Source organism: Acomys russatus, chromosome 3 (genome assembly GCF_903995435.1).
Source record: "Acomys russatus chromosome 3, mAcoRus1.1, whole genome shotgun sequence".
NCBI classification, from domain to species: domain Eukaryota; kingdom Metazoa; phylum Chordata; class Mammalia; order Rodentia; family Muridae; genus Acomys; species Acomys russatus.
In genome coordinates this window covers 48,209,679-48,232,598 of record NC_067139.1, presented here as the reverse complement: position 1 = coordinate 48,232,598, position 22,920 = coordinate 48,209,679, and the positions used below count along the sequence as shown (strand labels likewise).

General features: G+C 42.2%; 1 protein-coding gene across 1 annotated transcript; it reads right to left on the bottom strand.

The window, feature by feature from the left end:
- Positions 1 to 7,552: 7,552 nt before the first annotated feature.
- Sntn (sentan, cilia apical structure protein) lies at positions 7,553 to 18,860 on the bottom strand. The gene is given in 4 exon segments (XM_051139867.1): positions 7,553 to 7,872; positions 11,148 to 11,287; positions 16,852 to 16,886; positions 18,734 to 18,860. Coding segments are annotated over 4 exon segments (441 nt in total). The 5' UTR covers positions 18,844 to 18,860; the 3' UTR covers positions 7,553 to 7,716.
- Between the last annotated feature and the right edge of the window lie 4,060 nt (positions 18,861 to 22,920).

The window sequence follows — 22,920 nt, the reverse complement described above, 5'->3', positions numbered from 1 at the left end:
AGCAACATCTTCAATATGACAGAGTAGAGCTCATGCTCCAGGGACTAGATTCAAGAAGTGGAACTACCACTATTACCTGAGCATCATATCCCCTGATTTATTTGTCACCAATGCTGCAGCATACACATACTTTTGCTATGTTTTCAACCTTTGTACCAGACAAAAATAGATTCTACAGTTGATAGATAGCCCCTCCGAGAAGTATGACTTCCCATATGGGGTAGAAATTGGAGTCTACCAGAGTGCTGGAAGGATTCCAAGATCCCTCATCACACCACTGACCAGGCTTTCATCTTTCCTTCCCTGAAAGGTGTGAATTTGATCTTTTGGTTGGTCATCAAGATTGCCATATTCAGCTGCTTGTAACTGAGACACACAAAGGGCTTTGCAGGAAGACAGCCCACAGGATTCTATTTGAGGAGTGCCAAATGGTTCTCTAGGACCCAGCTGGTTCTGTGGTCTTTTGCACAGTGCCTGAAATGTGCACAGCTATTTTTGTTGAGTTATAATATTATTGCTCACAATGAAATCTAATATTAAAGCAGAGAACTCTCAAACCTGCTGGTTGTGTAGTTTTGGGAAAGAGCAAAACATCTGTGCTCTGTTTCCTCATCTATGAGGTGGTGGTAATAGTATCTGCACCACCAGCTTCTTACAGGGTTAAATAAGTTACTACTTAGAAAGCCCAGAGCAACATAACACCATCCCTATATGTATCCAAAAGAAAAAAAAAGAAAAAATAAAAAGGGATGAATATGAAGAAGATATATAATGAAAACCCATTGTTACATATAGTAAACATGCTAATGAAAACAAACAACTGTTTTACCTAGCTGAAAGCCTATGAGCCACAATAGTGACAAACCTAGCAAAAGTGGCACTTATGCCCTGGGAATAACCATCAGCTGTCTAATTGGACTTACAGTTTTCTCAATAGGAGGGAATTTATGCCTGGCCTTTTAATACAACTCCCTGGCCGGTGAGGTCATGGACCCTAGAAGAGAACAGACTACTGCCATTTTCCAAACCAGTATAATTTTTAACTGCATTCTATTTTTCTGTTTGTTTGTTTGTTTGTTTGTTTGTTGAGACAGAGTTTCTTTGTGTACCCTTGGCTGTCCTGGACTCACTCTGTAGATCAGGCTGGCCTCAAATTCACAGTGATCAACCTGCCTCTGCCTTCCAAGTGCTGGCAGTAAAGGTGTGCGCCAACATGCCTGGCTTTAACTGCATTCTAAATACACATTTTATACCCACAGATATGTGTAGCTCTTACCCCTCATCAAAAATGAATTAAAAAAAAAAAACAAAACAAGTGGAGACTATTTTTTAAAACCCACAATTGGCTAAAATACAGAGAACAACAAATCATGGGGTGTTCAACCCTAGATGATACATGTACAACACAGTTCTTTTTTTTCCTTTTTTATTATTAATTTATTCATATTACATCTCAATTGTTAGCCCATCCCTTGTATCCTTCCATTCCTCCCTCCCTCCCGCTTCTACTCCTATTCCCCTCCCCTATGTCTGTGACTGAGGGGGACCTTCTCCCCCTGTATATGCTCATAGGGTATTGAGTCTCTTCTTGGTGACCTATTATCCTTCCTCTGAGTGCCACCAGGCGTCCCTATCCAAGGGACATGGTCAAATATGGGGCACCAGAGTTTGTGTGAAAGTCAGATCTCCTTCTCCACTTAACAGTGGAGAATGTCCTGTCCATCGGCTAGTCTGGGTAGGGGTTCGAAGTTTACTGCCTATATTTTCCTTGGCTGGTGCCATAGTTTGAGGAGGACCCCAGGGCCCAGACCCGACTGTAGTTTTCCAGGACCCTCTGGATCCTTCTATTTCCTCATTCTTCTAGGCTTCTCACACCTAAAGTCTCAATAGGATGTCCTCCCCTCTGACCCACTTTCCTGGTAGGTAAAGTTTTTCATGGGGACGTACCCCTTGGACTAGTGTCTTAAGTGAGTATATACCATTTAACTTTTTTTGCTTCTGGGTGAACTCACTCATTATGATAATTTCTAGCTCAATCCATTTGTCCACAAATTTCGGGAATTCCTTGTTTTTAATAGCTGAGTAGTATTCCATAGTGTAAATGTATCACAGTTTCTTAGTCCATTCTTCTACTGAGGGACACTTAGGCTGTTTCCATGTTCTGGCTATATGAATAAGGCAGCTATGAACATGGTTGAGCATATGTCCCTGTTGTGTGGTAGTGCATCTTCTGGGTATATTCCAAGGAGTGGAATAGCTGGGTCTTGAGGAAGCCTTATTCCCATTTTTATGAGAAAGCGCCGGATAGATTTCCAAAGTGGTTGTACTAGTTCGCATTCCAACCAGCAATGAAGGAGTGCTCCTCTTTCTCCACATCCTCGCCAGCATGTGGTGTCAGTTGAGTTATTGATCTTTGCCATTCTGATGGGTGTAAGATGGAATCTCAGTGTCATTTTGATTTGCATTTCTCTGATGACTAAGGAGGTTGAGCATTTCTTTAAGTGTTTCTCAGCCATTTGATAGTCCTCTGTTGAGAATTCTGTTTAGTTTCAAGCCCCATTTCTCTATTGGGTTATTTGGTTTGGTGATGTTTAATTTCTTGAGTTCTTTATATATTTTGGATATTAGACCTTTGTCAGATGAAAGGTTGGTGAAGATCTTTTCCCAGTCTGTAGGCTGTCGCTTTGTTCTCTTGACAGTGTCACCTGCCTTACAGAAGCTTCTCAGCCTCATGAGGTTCCATTTATTAATTGTTGATGTTAAGGCCTGGGCTGTTGGTGTTCTCTTCAGGAAGTTGTCTCCTGTGCCTATGTGTTCCAGACTCTTCCCCACTTTTTCCTCTAACTGGATTAATGTCTCTGGTTTTAGGTTGAGGTCTTTAATCTACTTGGATTTGAGTTTTGTGCATGGTGACAAATAGGGGTCTAATTGCATTTTTCTACATGTAGACATCCAGTTAGACCAGCACCATTTGTTGAAGATGCTGTCTTTTTTCCATTGAATAGATTTGGCTTCTTTGTCAAAAATCAAGTGACCAAATGTGTGTGGATTCATCTCTGGACCTTCAGTTCGATTCCATTGATCCACTAGCCTATTGCTGTGCCAATACCATGCTGTTTTAATTACTGTTGCTCTATAGTACAGCTTGAGATCAGGTATGGAGATTCCTCCAGAGGATCTTTTATTGTATAGGGTTGTTTTTGCTATTCTGGGCTTTTTGATTCTCCCTATAAAGTTGAGAATTGTTCTTTCAATATCTTCAAAATATTTTGTAGGTATTCCGATTGGGATTGCATTGAATCTGTAAATTGTTTTTGGTAAGATGGCCATTTTTACTATGTTAATTCTCCCGATCCATGAACAAGGTAGACCCCACCATCTTCTGATGTCATTTTCAATCTCTCTCTTCAGAGATTTAAAGTTTTTTTTCAAAAAGGTCCTTCACTTGCTTGGTTAGGGTTATTCCTAGATATTTTATATTGCTTGTGGCTATCGTGAAGGGAGTAGTTTTCTTAATTACTTCCTCTGCCTGTTTGTCATTTGTATATAGGAAAGCTACTGACTTTTTTGAGTTTATTTTGTATCCTGCCAATTTGCTGAACGTGTTTATCAGCTGTAGGAGTTCTCTGGTGGAATTTTGGGGGTCACTTATATACACTATCATATCATCTGCAAATAGGAATAATTTTACTTCTTCCCTTCCCATTTGGATCCCCTTGATCTCCTTTTGATGTCTTATTGCTCTGGCTAGAACTTCAAGAACTATATTGAAGAGATATGGGGAAAGTGGGCAGCCTACAACACAGTTCTTACACTCTTGGGGAACACGGTAGAAGAAAGGGAAGGAAAATTGTAAGGGACAGAGGACCAGGATGTCTGCTGTGAGATAGTCTTCTACATGTGACAGGAAGATCAACCCGTGAAGTCTCAGGAGTACGCTTGCAAAACAACACTTGGACAATAACACCAGTTGACATGCTTTTGTGGATGACAGAACTCTTACAAGACCACACCTTTAGATAAAGTGTTATAGGCAAGTAATGGCTAGTGAGATAGGGAGAATAATATTTCTCCAGGAATGAACCCTGATAGGCTATCCAATCTCAAGTACTCAGCCCTAAACACACATGTGAACAATTATAAATAGACCAGCACATGTGTGTTTCTGTATGTGTGTGTGTGTGTGTGTGTGTGTGTAACAATAATAATTTAAAAAGAAGAGATCAATACTTTGAGAAAGAATGAGGGGTACATAGCAGTTATTGGGGAGAAGGAGGGATAGAAATGATGTAAACATAGTGTTCATGTATGATATTCTCAAAAAAAAAAAGTTAACTTAAAAATGAATAGAATTTTTAACAAAAAACTTTATTTTGGCTGAAACACCAAAATGCAGAAACCAAATTAGAGGGGAAAAAAAAAACCCTTTCAACTGTGAAAATAAATTGATTTGAAAAACCCCATTTTCTATTTTTCTCTTCTACTGGTCTCTAAACAAATAGCTTGAAAGCTGGACACAAAGAAGTGAGTTTTCTTTTTTCCTTTTGTGAGGTAATTGAATTTGGATGTTTTGGTCGAATGAGCCTACCTCCTGTTAAAGTCCTGAGAGAGTGGACAAATTTGAGGATTTGTTTATGTGGGCTAATAAAGCCTTAGACTAAAATGGGAGGTGTGGGAAGGAGAGAGCCAAGCACTGGAGGCTGGAGGGTTTGGTCCCCCAGGAGAAGAAGCTGCACTTCCTTGGCCTCAAGGGCATTAAATGTGTCATCTCTTTTAAAAGGATTTTCGTGTTCTTTGTGCGTGATCCTGTCATTTCTATCCATCTGAAAAAGGATGTATTTTGCACTTAAATGACACATAAATTCGTTTGGGATTCTTTTCTTACTCAGCCCTTCTCAAGACCCAGGCTGCTAGAACAGCCTCCATAGGCCCTTTCCGAGTTGTCATAGGCCAGGGACCCAGAGAAATGGGAAGAGTCTGAGCTGACAAAGCTTCTGCCTGGGACTGGAACACAGCACTCCATTTTAGGAGATGCTAGCCAAAGCCTAGACATGCTTGTCTGTAAGGGAGCAGAGTGACAACAGTCCTAATAGGTGCGTTGGTCACATATGTGCATAGCATAAAACTGCATCCTCTCCCACTGGTGCCAGACAAGGCATCTCAGTTAGAAGAATGGAATTCAAAGGCAGGCAACACACACACACACACACACACACACACACACACACACACACACACACACATGCACGTTAAGTGTCATACCTGAATCTCTAAGGAGATTCTCATAAGAGCTTTTATTCATGCCTGAGGAGTACAAGCCTCCAGCGAGTCAGCTTAGTGGATGGTGACAGGTATCCAAGTTCCCCCAGAAAGGTCATTGGGCTCCCAGCAGAAATCAAGCCTTTCTTGACCATGTGCCTTTTCCTCAGTCTTTCTCAGCCACATGATGACTTCGATGCATGCATGTAATTTCAAGGCAGGAATACAGGAGGTAGCCATAGGTCTTTCAAGTATGACGACTTTATGACACATATTAAAGTGTATTCCAGCATGTGATTAAAAACAGTCAAGTTACACAGCTCCTGAAATGCCTCTGTGTGTGCAAGTGCATGCATGCGCGTGCGCAGTTAGCCTCATGTATCACAGCCAAATTTGGCTTGAACTCTGGATCCTTCTGTGCTGAAGTGCTGAGATTATAGGGGTGCACTACCGTGTATAGAATGATTTTTCCTCATTATTTTATTTTTAAAGTACTCTACAGTCTGATCACAGCCCCCTCCCTCTTCTCCTCCCAGTCCCCCTCTTCCCTTCTTCTTCTTCTCTTCTCTGAGGAAAGGCCCCACAGGTACCAACCAGACATAGCACATTAAGTCACAGCAGGACTAAATGCATCCTCTCTCATAGATGGCAGACAAGGCAGCCCAGTTAGGAGAATGGAATTCAAAGGCAGGCAACAGAATCAGAGACAGCCTTTATTCCCATTGTTAGGGGACCCACACAATGACCAAGCTGCTGCACATTGGCTACATATATGTGGGGTGTCTAGGCCCAGCCCATTCACGCTCTTTAGTTGGTGGGCTCTCTGAGAGCTCAAGTTAGTTTACCCTGTAGGCCTTCTTGTGGTGTCTTTGACCCCTCCTGCTCCCTCAATCCTTCTTCCCACTCTTCCACAAGACCCTCCAAACTGAGCTCTGCCCATTGTTTGGCTGTGGATCTCTGTGTGTGTTTCTATCAGCTGCTGCATGAAGCCTCTGAGAAGACAGTTATTCTAGGCTCTTGCCTGTAATCATAGTAGAGTCCCATTAAGAGTGTCAGGGGTTGACTCTCTCCTATGGAGGGGGTGTCAAGTTGGATCAGTCATTGATTTGCCATTCCCTCAATCTCTGTTCCATCTTTATCCATACACTGATTGTAGGCAAGACAAATTTTGAGTCAAAGGTTTTATGGGTAGGTTAGTGTCCCCCTTCCTCTACCAGAAGTCCCACCTGGCTACAGGAGGTGGCAAATTTAGGCTCCATATCCAAAGCGGCTAGGAGTCTTAGCTAGGGTCATGCCCATAGACTTCCAGGAGCCTCCCTTGTCCCAGAGATGCCAAGCCACATTGATTTCCACTGTCTCTTTCAGTCCTGCTCCCTATCCCCTCTTCCCACACCTGAGCACCCTCCCTCATTCCCCTCCCCATCCCTCCCTCAGTTCCCTTCCTCCATCTATTTCTGATGTCTGATTTTTAAACTCATATTTATTTAGGTATAATTCACAGCTCACATACACATAATTTGTCTATTTTTAGTGTAAAGCTGTAAGAATTTTACCAGTGCACTCACTTGTATAACTACCACCACCCGCAGAATAGAGAACACAGCCATCTCCTCAACATCACCCATGTATCAGTTTGTAAACAATCTCATTTCCAATTCAGAACCTGGCAAACACTAACCTTAGTTTATTTTTTTCTTTTATAGGTCATAAAAGGTCTGATCTTTGAACATTGATCATGTAGTAAACTGTGTTCGCGGTCTGTAACCCTTATCTTTATAACTATAGTGTATTTTAAACTTATTAAATAGTTGTTCAGAGCGGGGGAGAAGGCTCAGTTGCTGAATCACTTATTATGCAAGCGTGAGGATCCGAGTTTGATCCCTAGAACCCACCTACAAAAGCTGGGCATGGCGGAAATACAGCACTGGGGGGGGGGGGGGTAGAGACTGGTGAAACCCTGGGCATCACTGACCTCTGACTTCCATATGTACATGTATAGTCACTTTCACATGCACACACACACACACACAGACACAGACACATACACCTGTATACAGCTGCAAACACTGACAAAAATGATTGTTGTATGTCTATTTTTTTTCTTCTGGAATTATGTAAAACATAAGCAAGAGGAGGAGGAGTTATCGAGCCATTTGTTACTGTATTTTAAACAATATTACCAAGAAGATGCTCACACATATGTCTGCATGATCAGTGAATAAGTGTGATTCTACATTCAGTAGAAAGATTCTCTAGGCTACTGCTCACTCACTCATGATAAGTTGTGCTCCCCTGTTATGTCACAGTTGAATTATTCAAACATTTCTGAAGAGGTTGAAATGTTTCAAGTTATACTGGGTGAACACCTCTCATGCTCATTACAAATCAGACAGAAGCATGTTTAGTCACGTGATACTGCTTTGCCCTCCTTTTGCCCATTCACATATTTCAGTCTGTTTATTTCATATTTTCATTCCATATGTTTTGCAACAGATCAGACATGACGGCGAGGCTCAGGAGCAAGATCACGAAGTCCTCAAAATCCAGTTTATTTTCTGTGTGCTCATCAAGTTCAGAAAGGATGTCTCAGTATTTTGGCTTGGATTCTTCTCTCTGAGAATAAAGAATAAGTGAACCTACCTTGTGTATAAACTTTATATTTAGAGATGGTAATGAATACTAAGTATACTATTAACAACAAAGCATGCATAGAATCATCACAGGAGCACTGGGCAAAATCCTTCCATGGCTTGTTTCTGGGACTCTTCACAGTGCTCTCACTGTGTATGTATATCTACTATACCCCAGGTTGGCCTGACAGAGAATTATGTCACTTGCCTCAAAGTAAGCAGCTTTTGCAATGGAAGAAAGATTTTGGCCTTATCTGCCTGATTCCAGAGCCACACTCTTAACTAGTAAGTTATTTTGCTTTTCTTCATACACAGAACTTCCTGTGTTTTCAGACTTTAAATATATAATCTCTCTCTATAGGAGGTACCTTTTATGTGTTCCCTGGACTGTGAGATTATTCAGAAATACCCAAGAAACTGCTAGAAGAAAACGCATTGCTTTGCGGGATTGTTCAGCATTTAGTCTGATTGTCAATCATATCCAGGCTCATAGCTGTCATACACAGATTGCAGGAAAACATCTGTATGGCATATAAATGGAGAGCCCTTTCAGTTTCAAACATTTCAAACAACAGCTGGAAACTTTGACATTCAGCACAGAAAAGTCATTTGAGTCAGTCTGGTACATAGCTGTTTGTGTATTCAGTTTAGCTGCACATGTTCGTCCATGAGCTGGCTGATCCACGAGCTGGCTGTAATGCTTGAGACACTCTTGGAGTGATGACACATTCTTTTTACAATCTAAACCCATGCTTGTTTCTCTAGGCTGGCTATCCCCAAAAGTCACATATTCAGCCAGAGCCAATGGTGCTCTCTACCCATTTGCTCCAAGAAAGCTGAACACTACTTAGAAAGAGTCAGAGTTCAATAAAAGATACGACTTTCCTGGTGAGACTGCCCAGCTTTCCCAAAGAGCATGGAATGTGTACATCAGTCTGCTCCCTCTCTTCTGCATATTGAAGGATCAGGGGGCTGCTAAGCTTTACTCACTCAAGGGTTAACCAGCCATCTTTTTTTAGTATCTTCTCAGCAATGCTTCCAGGCACCAGTTTTATTGTATCTTACTGGTGACTAAGTGTGAAAGCTGGAAACTGTATTTAGGCCTTTGAGAAAGGTGACATTCTCTTTAGGACACAAGCCTGGCAAAAGGTGTCACACAGTTTACCAGAGAGCTTCACGGAGAGTTTAGAACAATGGTTTTCAACCTGCGAGTTGCAACCCCATGGAGGACGAATGACCCTTTCATAGGTATCAGAAAACAATTATATTACATTTAATAACAGTAGCAAAATTGCAGTTATGAAACAGCAAAGAATGTTATGGCTGGGGGTTGCAGCATTAGGAAGAGTGAAGACCACTAAGTCCCATTTAGAGAAGAACTTACTTAGATGTGGCCTTTTGCTGGCGCTGCTGATCACACACCTGCCTTAGAGACAGAGAGCTGCCCCGTTGGGCTAATCTTTTGAGTTTTCCATGTTTGACAAAGTTTAACTGCCGTTTTTGATCCAGAGAATGCCCTCGCATGAGTTACTCCCCCTCTAATTGCCCAGAAATGTGGCTCTGCTTCCTCATGCTCCTCTTCCCGGGATTACACTTAGGCTGGGTGTCTGCAGTGGAAACTGCTGCCTCACATGATTCCAGCCACAGTGCAGGACATGAAGCCAAAGGCATCTTCCCTAATGAATGCTGTTTTCAGAAGGGGGCAGTTTATATCAGGATGGAGGTCCCACTCGCTCCTCATGCTTATGCTTGTTGAATGTCCTCTGAAGATGTGACCCCAGGTGAGGGGCTCTTGTTCTTTCTGGGATACACCATTTATTTTGGCAACACGCAGATATATGTGACCACATGGTTAGTTCCCACCTCCTTCACTCCAAAGCCCCTCCCTGAGTTTATCTCAGTTCTACCAAGTATTTCTTCTTAAAAAAGAGTTTTTCTTAAAAAAATATTTTCAAAACATGCGTATATAACACAGAATATTTAGAAAAACATTTTTAACAAGAATATGTAAACATAACTCCCAAAGAATGCTGTCAATAACATTACTTTCTAGTTGTGTGTGTGTGTGTGTGTGTGTGTGTGTGTGTAAAGACGAGTGTGAATGTGTTATGAGTACATACTATGTGTGTATATGTATGAATGCAGGTAGGTGCATGCTACAGTGTGCATTTAGAAGTCAGGGGGACAACCTCAGGTGTGCTTTCTCATCTTCCGCCTTGTCTGAAGCAGAGCCCATTGTTTCTTTCTATTGACTGAAGCAGGCTAGCTGGCCACATTGCTTCCATGGGTTCTCCTGTCTCCACCTCCTGTCTCACTGTAGGAGTGCTGGGGTTACACACGAGTGCTATGGTGGGTACTGGGGAGTCAAACTCAGGTCTTCATGCTTGTGCAGCAAGTGCTTTTGTTGCTGAGCCATCTCTCCAGATCCCTCCAGTCATTTTTATATATGATGTAGCATGCATGCACACTTGCACACACATGCACACTTGTGCACGCACACACATGCACACTTGTGCAGGCACACACACACTTTGATAGAATTATAGGTTCACTGGAAGCTACACTATTGATCTAGCTCTTCCTAGCAAGTAACATCTTATATGATTTAGTGTACTAAAACCATATATGTATACAAATACATATATACACACACTTACAGAAAGATAATAGTTATCCTTCTAATACTTCAGAGCATGTTAGGAAGGTATAGACAATTTTTATTTTTTTTGTTCTACCTGTGAGTATATCTTAGTAGTTTAGGCTTGGATACTTCTTTCTTTCTTTCTTTCTTTCTTTCTTTCTTTCTTTCTTTCTTTTCTTTCTTTTTTTCTTTCTTTCTTTCTTTCTTTCTTTCTTTCTTTCTTTCTTTCTTTCGTTCGTTCTCTCTTGTAAGAACCATAGGTCAGTATTGGCCAAAGTATGAGCATGTGTATACGATACCACATAAGAACATAAGAAAATTAAATAAAACAACAGCTACTCTTGCTCATACCTCAAACACTATCACATTTTAATGCTCAGAATCCCTTCTTAGGTTTTTCACCTCAAGATGGCCCCAGTATTTTGCTGTTTCACTACATGACCTACTCCATTGGGATTGCAGCTATGAGCCACTGTGCCCACATGTTAGCTTGCTCTTCAAGTTCAGTGGACAACTTATATACCAGAGATAGTCAATAAACATTTGTTGATTGAAATAATATGATGGTATCATGGAGCTGGGGTTCCTTGCTGCTTGGTATGCATTCATTCTCTTACCTCTGTGAAATTCCTAAATTGGGTTTGTAGCAGATTCTTGGCAGTGGCTTTTCCAAGTTTGCCATCGGGGTCAGAAGAGTTTCTGAAAATCAGAGCAACAGTTGCAATGGCTTTTTCCAGATCTGATCCCTTCTTCAAAGCTACAAGAGAAGAAACGTTGAGTGGAGAATCAGAAGAGAAGGGATGGCTTGTGCAGACACAGGGATGTGCCTTCCATGGGAACTGTGGGAAGTAAGTTTGGACCTGCAGGTCAGTGTGACCTAGTACTTGGCCACATTGTCCTCTTTCGTAGAGTGGGATTTGGAGTTACCTGATTCTGAATCTCTGAGATATAGAAAACAAAAGTTCCTTTCATAACATTTGAGTTACTTAGGCTGAGATTTGACACTTGCTTGCCGTGTAGCCCTGGGAAAGCCCCGTGCTTCACTAAGCCTTGGCTTTCTGAGCTGTAATTTCATTCAGTTATTCAACAAATATTTACTGAGCACCTAGGGCATGTTGAGCATCTTTTGATACGAAAGCTACCTCACGTAAAGATTTCAAAGCTTACTCTTGTACAATTTATGTTTTGCATTAGGTATGCTGTCCCTTCATATGGCTATGATAAAGGGGTATGGCATCAGGGCCAGCTATGACATAGTAATGTTTACAACAGCCTTTTTTTTCTTTCCAAACACTGTGATGTTCCAGTTAGCTTCTCTGATTTAGAATCCTCGGTGGGGAGGGCAGTGTTAATTGAATAATCTGTTACAGTCGGCAGCAGCCAGTGCACTCAGAGACACACACAAAGAACCGTTTGAACACCTCTGTATGTGGAGTTGCCTCAGTCAGCCATACACCTGCTAGGATAAGACAGCCACACTGTACAGCTGTGCCAGGTTTACCTTCTCTCCAGCGAGATACACTCTTCATGAAGCTAAAAGCTATACCTTTGTTTTTCTCCCTATCTGCCCAACAGAAGCACCAATGTCTGCTACATACTAGGGCTAGTCAATGCAGTAGAGTGAGTGAGTGAGAGGAAAAGAAATAAATCTCATAGCCTTCACTCTAGGCAATATGCAACCATCATGGATTCAAGACTGCTCTTAGCACAAGGCTAAGCACACTGAGGTGAGGAGATTATATGTGACCTCTGCTCAGGTGGATCAAGAGAATACATATGAATATACATGTATATCTGGCTTTTATATTTTTAATAATACATGAAAAAAACCTACAATTTTCTCCTTTTCCAGCATTTGACTTTGTCACTATTTTTATTGTAGCCATTTTTGACAGGTGTTAATAATATCTCAGCATGCTTTTTGTTTGTCTTTCTAATGATTACTGGTGCTAAAAATCTTGTGTGTGTTTATTTGCCATCTGTGTACATTTCTTGATGAAATATCTACTGAAGTCTATTAGTGGGCTGGGATTAAAGGTGGGCAACACTACACTACTCCCAGCTGAGAACTTTCTGAAACTGTCCACAATAGCACATAGAATCATCCTAAAATTTGGTAAATGGGATTGTTTTGACATGAAAAAACCTCTGTACAGTTACAGAAGCAATTGTCAGAGTGAAGAGATAGCCTACATAACAGAGGAAAGTCTGTGCCTGACAGGTGTTGATGCCTATAACCTATAAGACCTTCAAAATTCTATTTAAAAAGTCAGCCGATGAATAAGTGGGCTAATGAATTGAATAGGTAGTGCTCAAAGGAAGAAATTCAAATGATCAAGAAGTAATGGTAAAAGTTCAACATCTTAATACAAAATCACTTGGGGGGGCAGGAAATGTGTGGGGGACGGAGGGGGACAGTGAGAAGAAGGGAGGGAGGGAAGGAGGAAATGTGTAAATGTGTGAGTGTGTGTATAAAAAAGAAAGTGTTGTGCTTGTGTGTTTGTATATGCATTTGTGCATGTGTGTGCATCTGTGCATTTTCAGACCTCTGATCTGGTCCTTGAGTCTATGGTCTGACACTACACTGTCTTGGCTACCATAACTATGAACAAAATCTTTCCAGTGAAGAGAGTGGCTCTTGTTGCTTCATCCGTTGGCCATATTGCTTTAGTTATTCTAGAGCCTTTTCTTTCCAAATAAGGTTTAAAATAAGCTTGCCTGTCTTCAGAAACCTCGCTGCGATTTTTAATACAAATTGCACTAAAGACCAGTTTGGAGGCAAAACCATGAGCTGACTCACTCAGGGAACGTTTGTTTGTTTTGCTTCCTCTTGAATCTGCAACGCTTTGGATGGTGCCAAACACAAAGCAGGAGCCTCGCAAACACATGTTGAGTGAACGGCTGTAAAACTTACTTTAACTTCTTCCTCCTTGGTCTCCTTTTTGGTTTCAGGGTCTCACCTTTATGATCTTGTGATTTGTGCTTTTTGCTCGTAGCTTCTGCTTCTCCAGATCTGACATGCTATCTCCCCTGAGGTATTATCCTCAGAGAAATGTCCCTCTACTTTTAGCTCTTTCTTGCCCTGTCGTAACTATCTATTCACCCAACCTCTGCCATTTCCAGGAACCTATGTTTATATCTAACACGTTACTGTTCACTAAATACTGGGGCATGGGCATATTTCTTACAACTCCTGATGTATCTTCATATGTGTGCATGCATGCACATGCATGCGTGCACACAGTGCTGATGTAATAAAGCCAACTTTATCTCAGTTTTCTCCATTTTCATAATTTTAATCTTAAACCTAAGATGCTAGTGTGTGAACCTTATGTAAACATAGTCTTTTTTTGAAGAAGCCGTTGACTGGATGGAACATAATTCCTTAGGAAATAAATAGATGAATATTTAGGACTGATAGATTTATTAATCAACATTCAAGATTAGTTAGATATGGTGTAGGAAGTCTGTACGGAGTCTGAGACTGTTCTTGGAGGATGGCAGTTGTTGGTACTCTGCTGGACGCCTCTGCCTGGGGAGGGAGGAGTAATCCTCAGGCTCTGAGTGAGTTTCTAAACAATGACGGGCACCTTCCTTTGTTACTAACTATGCTTCAAGTATCTTTCAAGCACAATCTTATTTAATGCTTCCTCAAACCCACACAGGTGGGTACTATTTGTGACAGATTTACATGTTAGAATCCTATGCTCGGAGAGATTAATGACAGAAAATGTACAGTGCTCAGACACAAGGAAAGGAAGGCTTAAGGGTCTAACTGCAGAGCCGGCAGAAAGAGCAGCTCCTTTGGAGTATGCCTGTGCAAGGTCAGCCCTGCTGGCTGTGGAAAGTAGGCCTTTCCCAGCCCCGGTGGAGGGCAAGTCGGCTTGGTCTCTGAATTGGGGCTCCATCTGGACTACCCAACTTCACGTTCTTATCCTACCTCCCTTATAAGACAGCAGGCATTTCATCCCAGCTGTAAAACAGCACATGCTCATGGTCAAAACAGAACTGGAAATATTTAAAGTAAGAAATAGAAGAGACTTGTCTGTCCTACCAATATTGATGATGATAATGATGATGATGATGATAATGATGTGTGTGTGTGTGTGTGTGTGTGTGTGTCCCGTCTTCTCAGTTTGCTTCTTCCCTGAGTGAACCCAGCAGATCGCCACCTAACTTTTAGTCTGCCTTGTATAGACTTGTGAAGTGTGTGAAGCGTATTTTAAGGGGTAAAGGAAAGGCTGCCGTGGCTTTCTTGTCTTTGGGGTTTGGGCCTGGCGATGGCTGCAAGGCAGATCTTCCAGGCTGCTTTGTGTTACCCCTTCTCTTCTGTAGCCCATTGAAGTGGATTTTGAACAATAGACATTTTATTCCTACTCTGTGCACAAGTGTGTGACATCCAGCATTTGTTCTGGGCACAGGATGGTGATGACTTCAGAACTACACTGAGCTCTTGCAGTGTTCCCTCACTCCAGTAGGCCCACAGCAGTGAACAGTCCTCCCTCAGTAGTGGAGGTGATTCAACTCCTTTAATGTGCGTGCCAATCCTTTGGAGTAGGTCCACTTTGTAGATGAGGAAACTGAGGCATAGAGATGCAATGGCAGGGTCTGTTGCCTTGTATTTGATCATTAATTATTTTGTTCCCTGAGATCGGCTTGCTCTTGCTGTCTTTTACAGGTAGACTATCACATACACCAAATGTTGCTGTGTAAACTTGCCTCCAAATAATCCCTGTGTGACCAATAAAATGCCTACACCTGGACAGGACAGAAGTGAGGTAAGCATGGCCACCAAAGTTCGAGGCTTGGAAGAAGGATCATGGGAAGGGGAGAGACAGAGAAAGAGAGAGAGAGAGAGAGAGAGAGAGAGAGAGAGAGAGAGAGAGAGAGAGAGAGAGAGAGAGAGAGAGAGAGAGGGAGGGAGAGAGAGAGGAGAGGGGGAGAGAGAGAGAGAGAGAGAGAGAGACAGAGACAGAGACAGAGACAGAGAGACAGAGAGACAGAGAGAAACAGAGAGACAGAGAGAGACGGGGGGGGGGAGGAGGGAAGAGGACATGTCTTTTATTGCTATTGTAGGGTTAATAATACCCACCTCAATAATTATAGCTACTACTAATAAACATTTATAGCCTTTATTTTCTGCAACATAAAGAGACTAAGTAACATACCCTGAGTCACAAAAGCAAGCTGGCTTCGTTCTCATGTGCACACTACCTCTAAGTCCAGGCAGCTGTGTTCTTCAGGACTTTTTCCTAAACCTCTTCTTAAAGGGGCAACAGGTCCCTCTGTGGTAATGCTCTCTTCCTCTGCATATAGCATCTCTATAATTCTCACATTTGAAACTTTGTATCATCTCACTTGTCTCCTGGATCAGTGTGACCCAAAGAAATACACCGCAAACCACCATCATAATTTAGAACTTTCCCATAGACAAATTAAAAAGGCTAAAAAGAAATGAGTAAAATTGATTTTAATAATGTATATTACTCAACTCAATTTATTAAAAATTTCAACAGGTAGTTAATACTAAGTTCATAAGGGATTTTTATATTCTGTGTGTGTGTTTTTTTTTAATTTATTTCAGTGTTCTAATCTTTATTCAAGTTAATTACTGCCCCAGGTGCTCCTTATGGCTGGTGTGTGCCATGGGGATAGTGCAGGTCCAGGCTGTATGCTCTCTAGAGCAGTGCAACACTGAACTACTGTAAATCTTTCTCAGGTCCTAATATGTTGTGGGTCTCGGAACACATACACTCAGTAAGTGTGTTAATCTGAACTGACTACTTCAGAGCCGTTTTCTATGTTTGTTCCCTCCTTTTCCCTAAAGCATGGGACACTAAACATTAAGCACTAGATTTGGTGATTTCTTAACAAGTTAGTATTGTATAAACACCACTCGCAACATTGTGAAGTGTCAGAATCACCTTGTCTTAGATTTTCTTCTCATTTAAGTTACTTTTGCAAGTGAGAAAGTGGAGTCTTGCAGAACACACCTCATCTGCCCTAGCACATTCAGGTTGTGTGGACAGTACTGATGGCTCCTAACCCCCTGTTTACTATTCCCCTGGCCAACAATTCCGCTAGCACTATATTGCCTTGGTATCAAATACACAATGCACTTACCTGACATCACTTCCTTCCTCTTAAGCACTCATTGAGCCTAAGTCCAAACACCATGGAGAGAAAAGGAGCTTCATGGATGTTTCATGATTTATCCAGAAGTTTCTCACATCTCAGGCATTTTTGATCTTATTAATTTTAAGTCTTGGCCTGCAGTTATGGAGCAAGAGAAACGTCCATCTTAACTATTCCAGTTCTTACCTTTTATTGAAGCCAGTTGTTTAGATATTGAAACACTGCCAACAAAATAAAACAAACAGTGATTTTTTGAGTTTGAACACTGATCTCTGCATAAAGCAATAAATGATTTAAATTACTATTTTCAATAGATGTCTGCTCTTTGTGCCTACTCAAGACTGGCCATACAGTAAAAACGTGCATGGCGGTGGCTGGCTCTGGCCCAGATATCTACATGTTCCTGGTTCTTATATTGCCTTGTGACTTAAATTCCCTCAACTGGGAAAGGAACAAGGGAGAACACTTTACTGTGAGCTTCTCTGTGTCTTGGGAAGGTAGGAGGCCACAGTGCTTCCTAGCACTGGGAATCCACCTGTTGTAGGTGGTGTGGATTCCATGTTCATACATGGCTGCATGGTATGAAGCTGTCACAGACCTGGAACTCCACTCAAATGAAAAAGGAAAAATTAAAATCTTGTTTATAGAACACTATAGAATGCTAAGCCTTTAAATGTGATTTCTGTAGCTTTTTAGCCTACCCACCTAACCTGGGAGTGAGATGCATTAGTGGGTGGTAGAGACATGTTATCTTGTAGCTTAGGGTCTAGAGCAAAAAACAGATATTAAAAAGGGAGTGCAGTACAGTGCAACAGAAATACATGCAAAGAGAAGAGAAGGGCTAACTTTGTTTATAGTCAGGGTAATGGAATCAGTGAAAGAGGAGGAAGAGTTCTTCGGGCAGAGGGAACATTGTACTGAGGCCCTGAAGTAAGAGAAAGCATGGCTTGACAGAAGAACTCAAGCAAATGGCATATGGTTGGAAACTAGAGAAGGGAGACAGTCAGGAAAGGAAAGTGTTGTCCAGGGTTAGGACCAGAGAATACTGAGACTTAGACCCTTGCAAGGCAAGTGAAGACGACGTGTCAGATGTGCATTTGGGGAATCATTTCACCTGCTAATCTGAAGTAGGTGGAAAGTAACCCCATGAGAGGCAAGAAGAAGGCAGCTACTTTATGAGCAGTAAATCAAAATTTGCAGTTTTCTCCCACCCCCGAATGTCTGGGAAAGACCACAGAACAAAAAGCTGTGGTCAGCCGCGGTATACCATTGGCACCTTCTTAGAAGGAAATTCTGGATTTGAGATCCGGGTTTGGTATCAACAATTGGAGGTATGACTGGTCTTTGTGGGGAGGCTTCATTTTTCTCACATGTAGGACCTGGCTGCCTGTTTTTCCTATGTGTTAGGACCTCCAGGCTCTTCTCTGTGAGTTCCTCCTGATTTCTGAAACCTCTGCACCAAGATCATGCATCGTAGGATGGAAGAGGTGCCATCTTTTCTCTCTTCACAATGTCCACTTGCCACATGGCATGCATTAGTTTTTATCACCCTGATTGATTTTCTGTCTCTTTCATTAGTAAGTGAAGACCCTGACAAGCCAGAGCTCTGCAGTTTATCCCCACACCTCCCACCTCTTGCTTGGCAGAGTACCTTGCCCTTGTTAGGTGTTCCAATACTGCTTTGGGAAGTGAAGGTGGTATTCTAAATAGAATTCTATGAAAAACAGCATTTTTTTTTTTACTTGTTAGACCCAGTTTACACATTCAAACAATGTGAAAGTTTTCCCCATCACAGATACTTTCAAAGACTGTGCTGTTGAGTAGAAATCAGCACCAAGTCCAATTTGCAAATATATCTCAAGAGGCAATCAAAGATTTTTATGTTAATTCCATCCTTCCAGTTTACAGGCAAAGCTTCAACTTTGTTCTCTTTGTTTCCCTGTTCTAATTTCACACTGGTCCTGGGCAGCAATAAACAGCAAGTTTTCAATATTATGGGTAGGAATAGATTGAAACTACATTTACAAGTTCCCTGAAACTCAATAAAGGAGACTCAAATAGCACTGACCTTTTTGGCATTTTGTGGGGTGCTGAAGTGGGTCCTGGAGCTTCAGAAGGACTGGACTCTCCTCCCGAGTGGATGGTGTGGTCCTGGGCGCTGTGCATACAGCCTCCCATTCTCTTGACTTCCCTTGTTGTGCATCAGCGCTTCCTAAGCAACAATCACCTGCTCACAGATGCTGTTGTCCTTCACTCCATGGCAACTGAGTAATGACACTTGAAAAACTCTCCTGGTGTTATCCTAAGTAGGCCCTGAGCCATTCATATGTTTAATCAACCTTTGAGTGTCTCTTGTGGGCCAGGTGCTATGCAGGGTTGTGGGGATATAAAATGACAGAGATCAAGATTTGACACAAATCTTGGTCTCGGTGTGTTTACTGGAATGACTAACATTAGTTAGGTAGGTGTTTAAAGTGTGGCTGTGAGGAGTCGTCCTATGTAAGGTGGATGCCAAGAGGTCAGTCAGCCATCAGGAGAAGCATCCCTCAGGAAGTGATAGGTTGCTGTTAACTAGGTCCAGAGGTCTATGTTGGAGGCAAGGATGTGACATCTCCTGTGTGGTGGTCAGAACAGAGAGGCACTAAGATCAGGGTGACTGGTAGAGTGTAGCTTTCATGGATGCTAAAGAGAAGAGTGCTGGCTAGGCTACGCAGAGACCTGCAGACCACAGTGGAGGATTTTGCGTCTAAGTCAAAATAATGGAAACTCATCGATAAGATTACTGAAGCTAGATTCACATTTGGGAAAGATCACCCTAGCTTCCGTGAGAGTAACCTTAGGAAGGAGAAGAGAGTGAATGCAAGTCTCTTTTGTTCCTAGTAGTTTTAGAGCTCTATGAGAACCAAGGGGTTCTTATAGAGAATCTCAGTTGAATGAGACTAATTCAGAGCTGACATGTCCAGTAATTACTGACGTCACTGGTGAAGTGATGAGAGGAAACAATAAGAGAAGCTATGAGAGGTCTCCTTCAGAGTACATATTGGCCTTAAGACATTGCTTTGTCACTGCTATCCTTGGTCACTACTGCACAGTCATTATGACCGTGTCACTCCCACTGCCTATTTTTATTCTTATTTATTTTTTATTGTTTGACTTTTCAAGACAAGGTTTTACTATGTAGCCTTGGTTGTCCTGGATCTCTCTCTAGACCAGACTGGTCTTGAACTCATTGAAATCCATCTACCTCTGCCTCCTGTGCACTGGGATTAGAGATGTGTGCCACCACCAACTAGCTGCTTGATTCTTTTTTAAAAGTGTGTGTGTGTGTGTGTGTGTGTGTGTCCACATATGCATGTGTGCTCACATGTGGAAGCCATGAATCACCTTTAGTGTCCTTCTTGGTTGCTGTCCACTTTACGCTTTATTTTTTGAGAGAGGTTCTCTCACTGAGCCTGGGACTCATAGCCTGCCTGATCAAAGCTCTGAGGTTATAGTATTTCTGTGCTTGCATGTTTGTTTTAAGATTGACTTATTTATTGTTATGTATACAGTACTCTGCCTGCATGTACACCTGCAGACCAGAAGAGGGCATCAGATCGTATTATAGATGGTTGTGAGCCACCATGTGGTTGCTGGGAATTGAACTCTGGAAGAGCAGTCAGTGCTCTTAACCTCTGAGCCATCTCTCCAACAGCTCTGAGGTTATAAGCACATACTTCTGTGCCCAACTTTTTAGCACTTGTAGCAGAGAGCCAGACTCAGGCTCTCCTGCTTACATAGGAAGTACTTAACTCACTGAAGGCCCATGTCAACTTCTTTTTCTCTTGTCCCTCTAGCTTTTCCTTAATATCCTTAACAGTTTTCAAACAAACCCTGCAATGAAACGGAGGATTTCAGATCTAGCCAATGGACAGGACATTCTCCACAGTTGAGTGGAGAGTGGGATATGACTTTCTCACGTACTCTGGGGCCTCACATTTGACCATGTCCCCTGGATGGGGAGACCTGGTGGCACTCAGAGGAATGGTAGCAGGCTACCAAGAAGAGACTTGATACCCTATGAGCATATACAGGGGGAGGAAGTCCCCTTCAGTCACAGTCATAGAGGAGGGGAGTAAGGGGAAAATGGGAGGGAGGGAGGAATGGGAGGATACAAGGGATGGGATATGAATAAATTAATCAAAAATTTTATAAAGAAAAAAAGAAAGGGAGGATTTGTTTAGCTCTACTAATTATAACTGCCCACACTGGCCTGCTTCACAGCCAGCCTATCCTTTAGGTAGCCAGTTACTCCACACTGCTCCTGTACGCCGGGATTGGCGCTGAGCCAATTTCACTGCTCAGATCAAAGCCTTAGCATTAGGACAGCCATGGTGGTGCATGCAGTCCTAGCACTTCAATTATAGAGGCAGGATGACATAGTTTTTTTGCTTATATTTTTGTTTGTTTGTTTTTTCCTTTGTTTTGTTTTGGATAGCTTGGGCTGCATAGTAAAACCTTGGTTCAAAAACCTAAAAATGAAATATGCTTAGAGGTGCTTTCCTTGACAGGACACCTAGGGTAAGATTTTCAGATCTGGATTTTTAGGAAACAATTCAGACCATTCTGATGTGTAGCATCGGCAGATAATAGCAATGGTCACAAACGGCTTGAAAGCAGAAGCAGCTTGGGTTTGCATCCCAATTCAGCCAATCACTACTTGATATTCAAAACTGTGATGTCTCTCTTCTCATCTGTAAAACAACACATTTTTTTTCCTTATGGAGTTAGTGTTGAAACAGGATGGGTTCATGTCGAGGAAGCACTTAACACTGTCTGATATCGTAAGGGAAATCAATGAAGATTAATTCCTGGAAGGGTAAGGTCAGAGATGATTTTATCATTAGAGTCCTGGCAAGACACAGGCTCTGACTGAGATGATACCGGAGATGTTCATCAAAGAACACTCAGTGGGAAGAAAGAGGAAACACGTGAGGCACAGTAGTTTCTGCTCCTCTCTGTCCAGACAGGGACGGACCAATATTATAGAGTCTGGGGAGAGCTGAGTTCTTGGAGCAGAGAGCACTTGACAGGTTTGTTAGAAGGAAGCAGCCCTGCTGTAACGGAAGTTGAGCAGGCAGGGGCTGGAGTGAAACTTCCCACACTCTTCTGAACCTCTGCCTCCCATTCCCTAAGCCCATCGGTAAACTAGTAGCAAAGACGGCTTGCAGAAGTAACTGCAGGGATGCTTTCCTGGGCCATACACAAGGGTGGGGAGCAGAAAGGAAGGGAGAGATATACTAGGGCACCAAAGAGTGGAATAAAGGAGGTGACAGGGTGAGACTAACTACAGGAATCTGTGGTATATTGATGGCCTTATTGAGTTTTAAATGAAGCTGGCATTCTCTGAAAAATACACGTTTCTGGAGCTAGGTGGTCCTGGATCATTTTTTTTTCCCACACCAGTGTTTCACATTTTTCTGGAACATTAGGCTGTTTATATGAGTCAGTTTAAAGCCATTTGGGTAAAATATATTTTTTAAAATCCCCCAGTCAACTGGACCTTGGGGCAATGAAAAGACAGTGTATTGAGGATAATGAGTAGACATCGAATTGGGGACAGGAAGTGTGTAGGTGGCCTGTGTGTGTGTGTGTGGGGGTGTTGACAGATGACACTGTGGGTTTACTGATAAGCACACAGTCCCACCTGTATGTAGGTGGCAGCTCTGGGATTCTTGTAACCCAGCTGCAGGCTGGGTGGGCATGGATATTACAGAGGTCCAGGGTTTCATGAACCGAGAAAAATGTCATCACAGAGAAGAGTGGGTTTCTCTGCAAAAACTAGGTTTGCTCTCACATTTGGTTTCTTTTCTTTCATGCTGTTCAGCAAAAATGCAATAGCAGATTATGGGAGAGTAAGAGGCCTGCCTGCTGGGGGCTGGCTGGCCCTCTTTGTTCACATGGTGGTAAGCTTTTCATGTGTGCTCATTTCCCGGCTACAAGGACTCCTAGATTCTTAGACTGACCGAAAGCTATCTAAGAGTCACTGCTAGAGGCCACCGTGCTCTCTGAAAAGACACACATCAGCTTCATGCCAAGAGAGGCACAAGAGGACACAGCTTCACATTCAATTACCATGATTGTCAAAGCGCTGAGATTTGGATAACTGGTGCTGGGCTAACAGTTTGCCAATTTGTTTTTTCATATCCGCAACAACCATTTGAAAGAAGATGTGTCATCATTTGCAAATGGCGTTCAAACTTAGAAGGATTACAT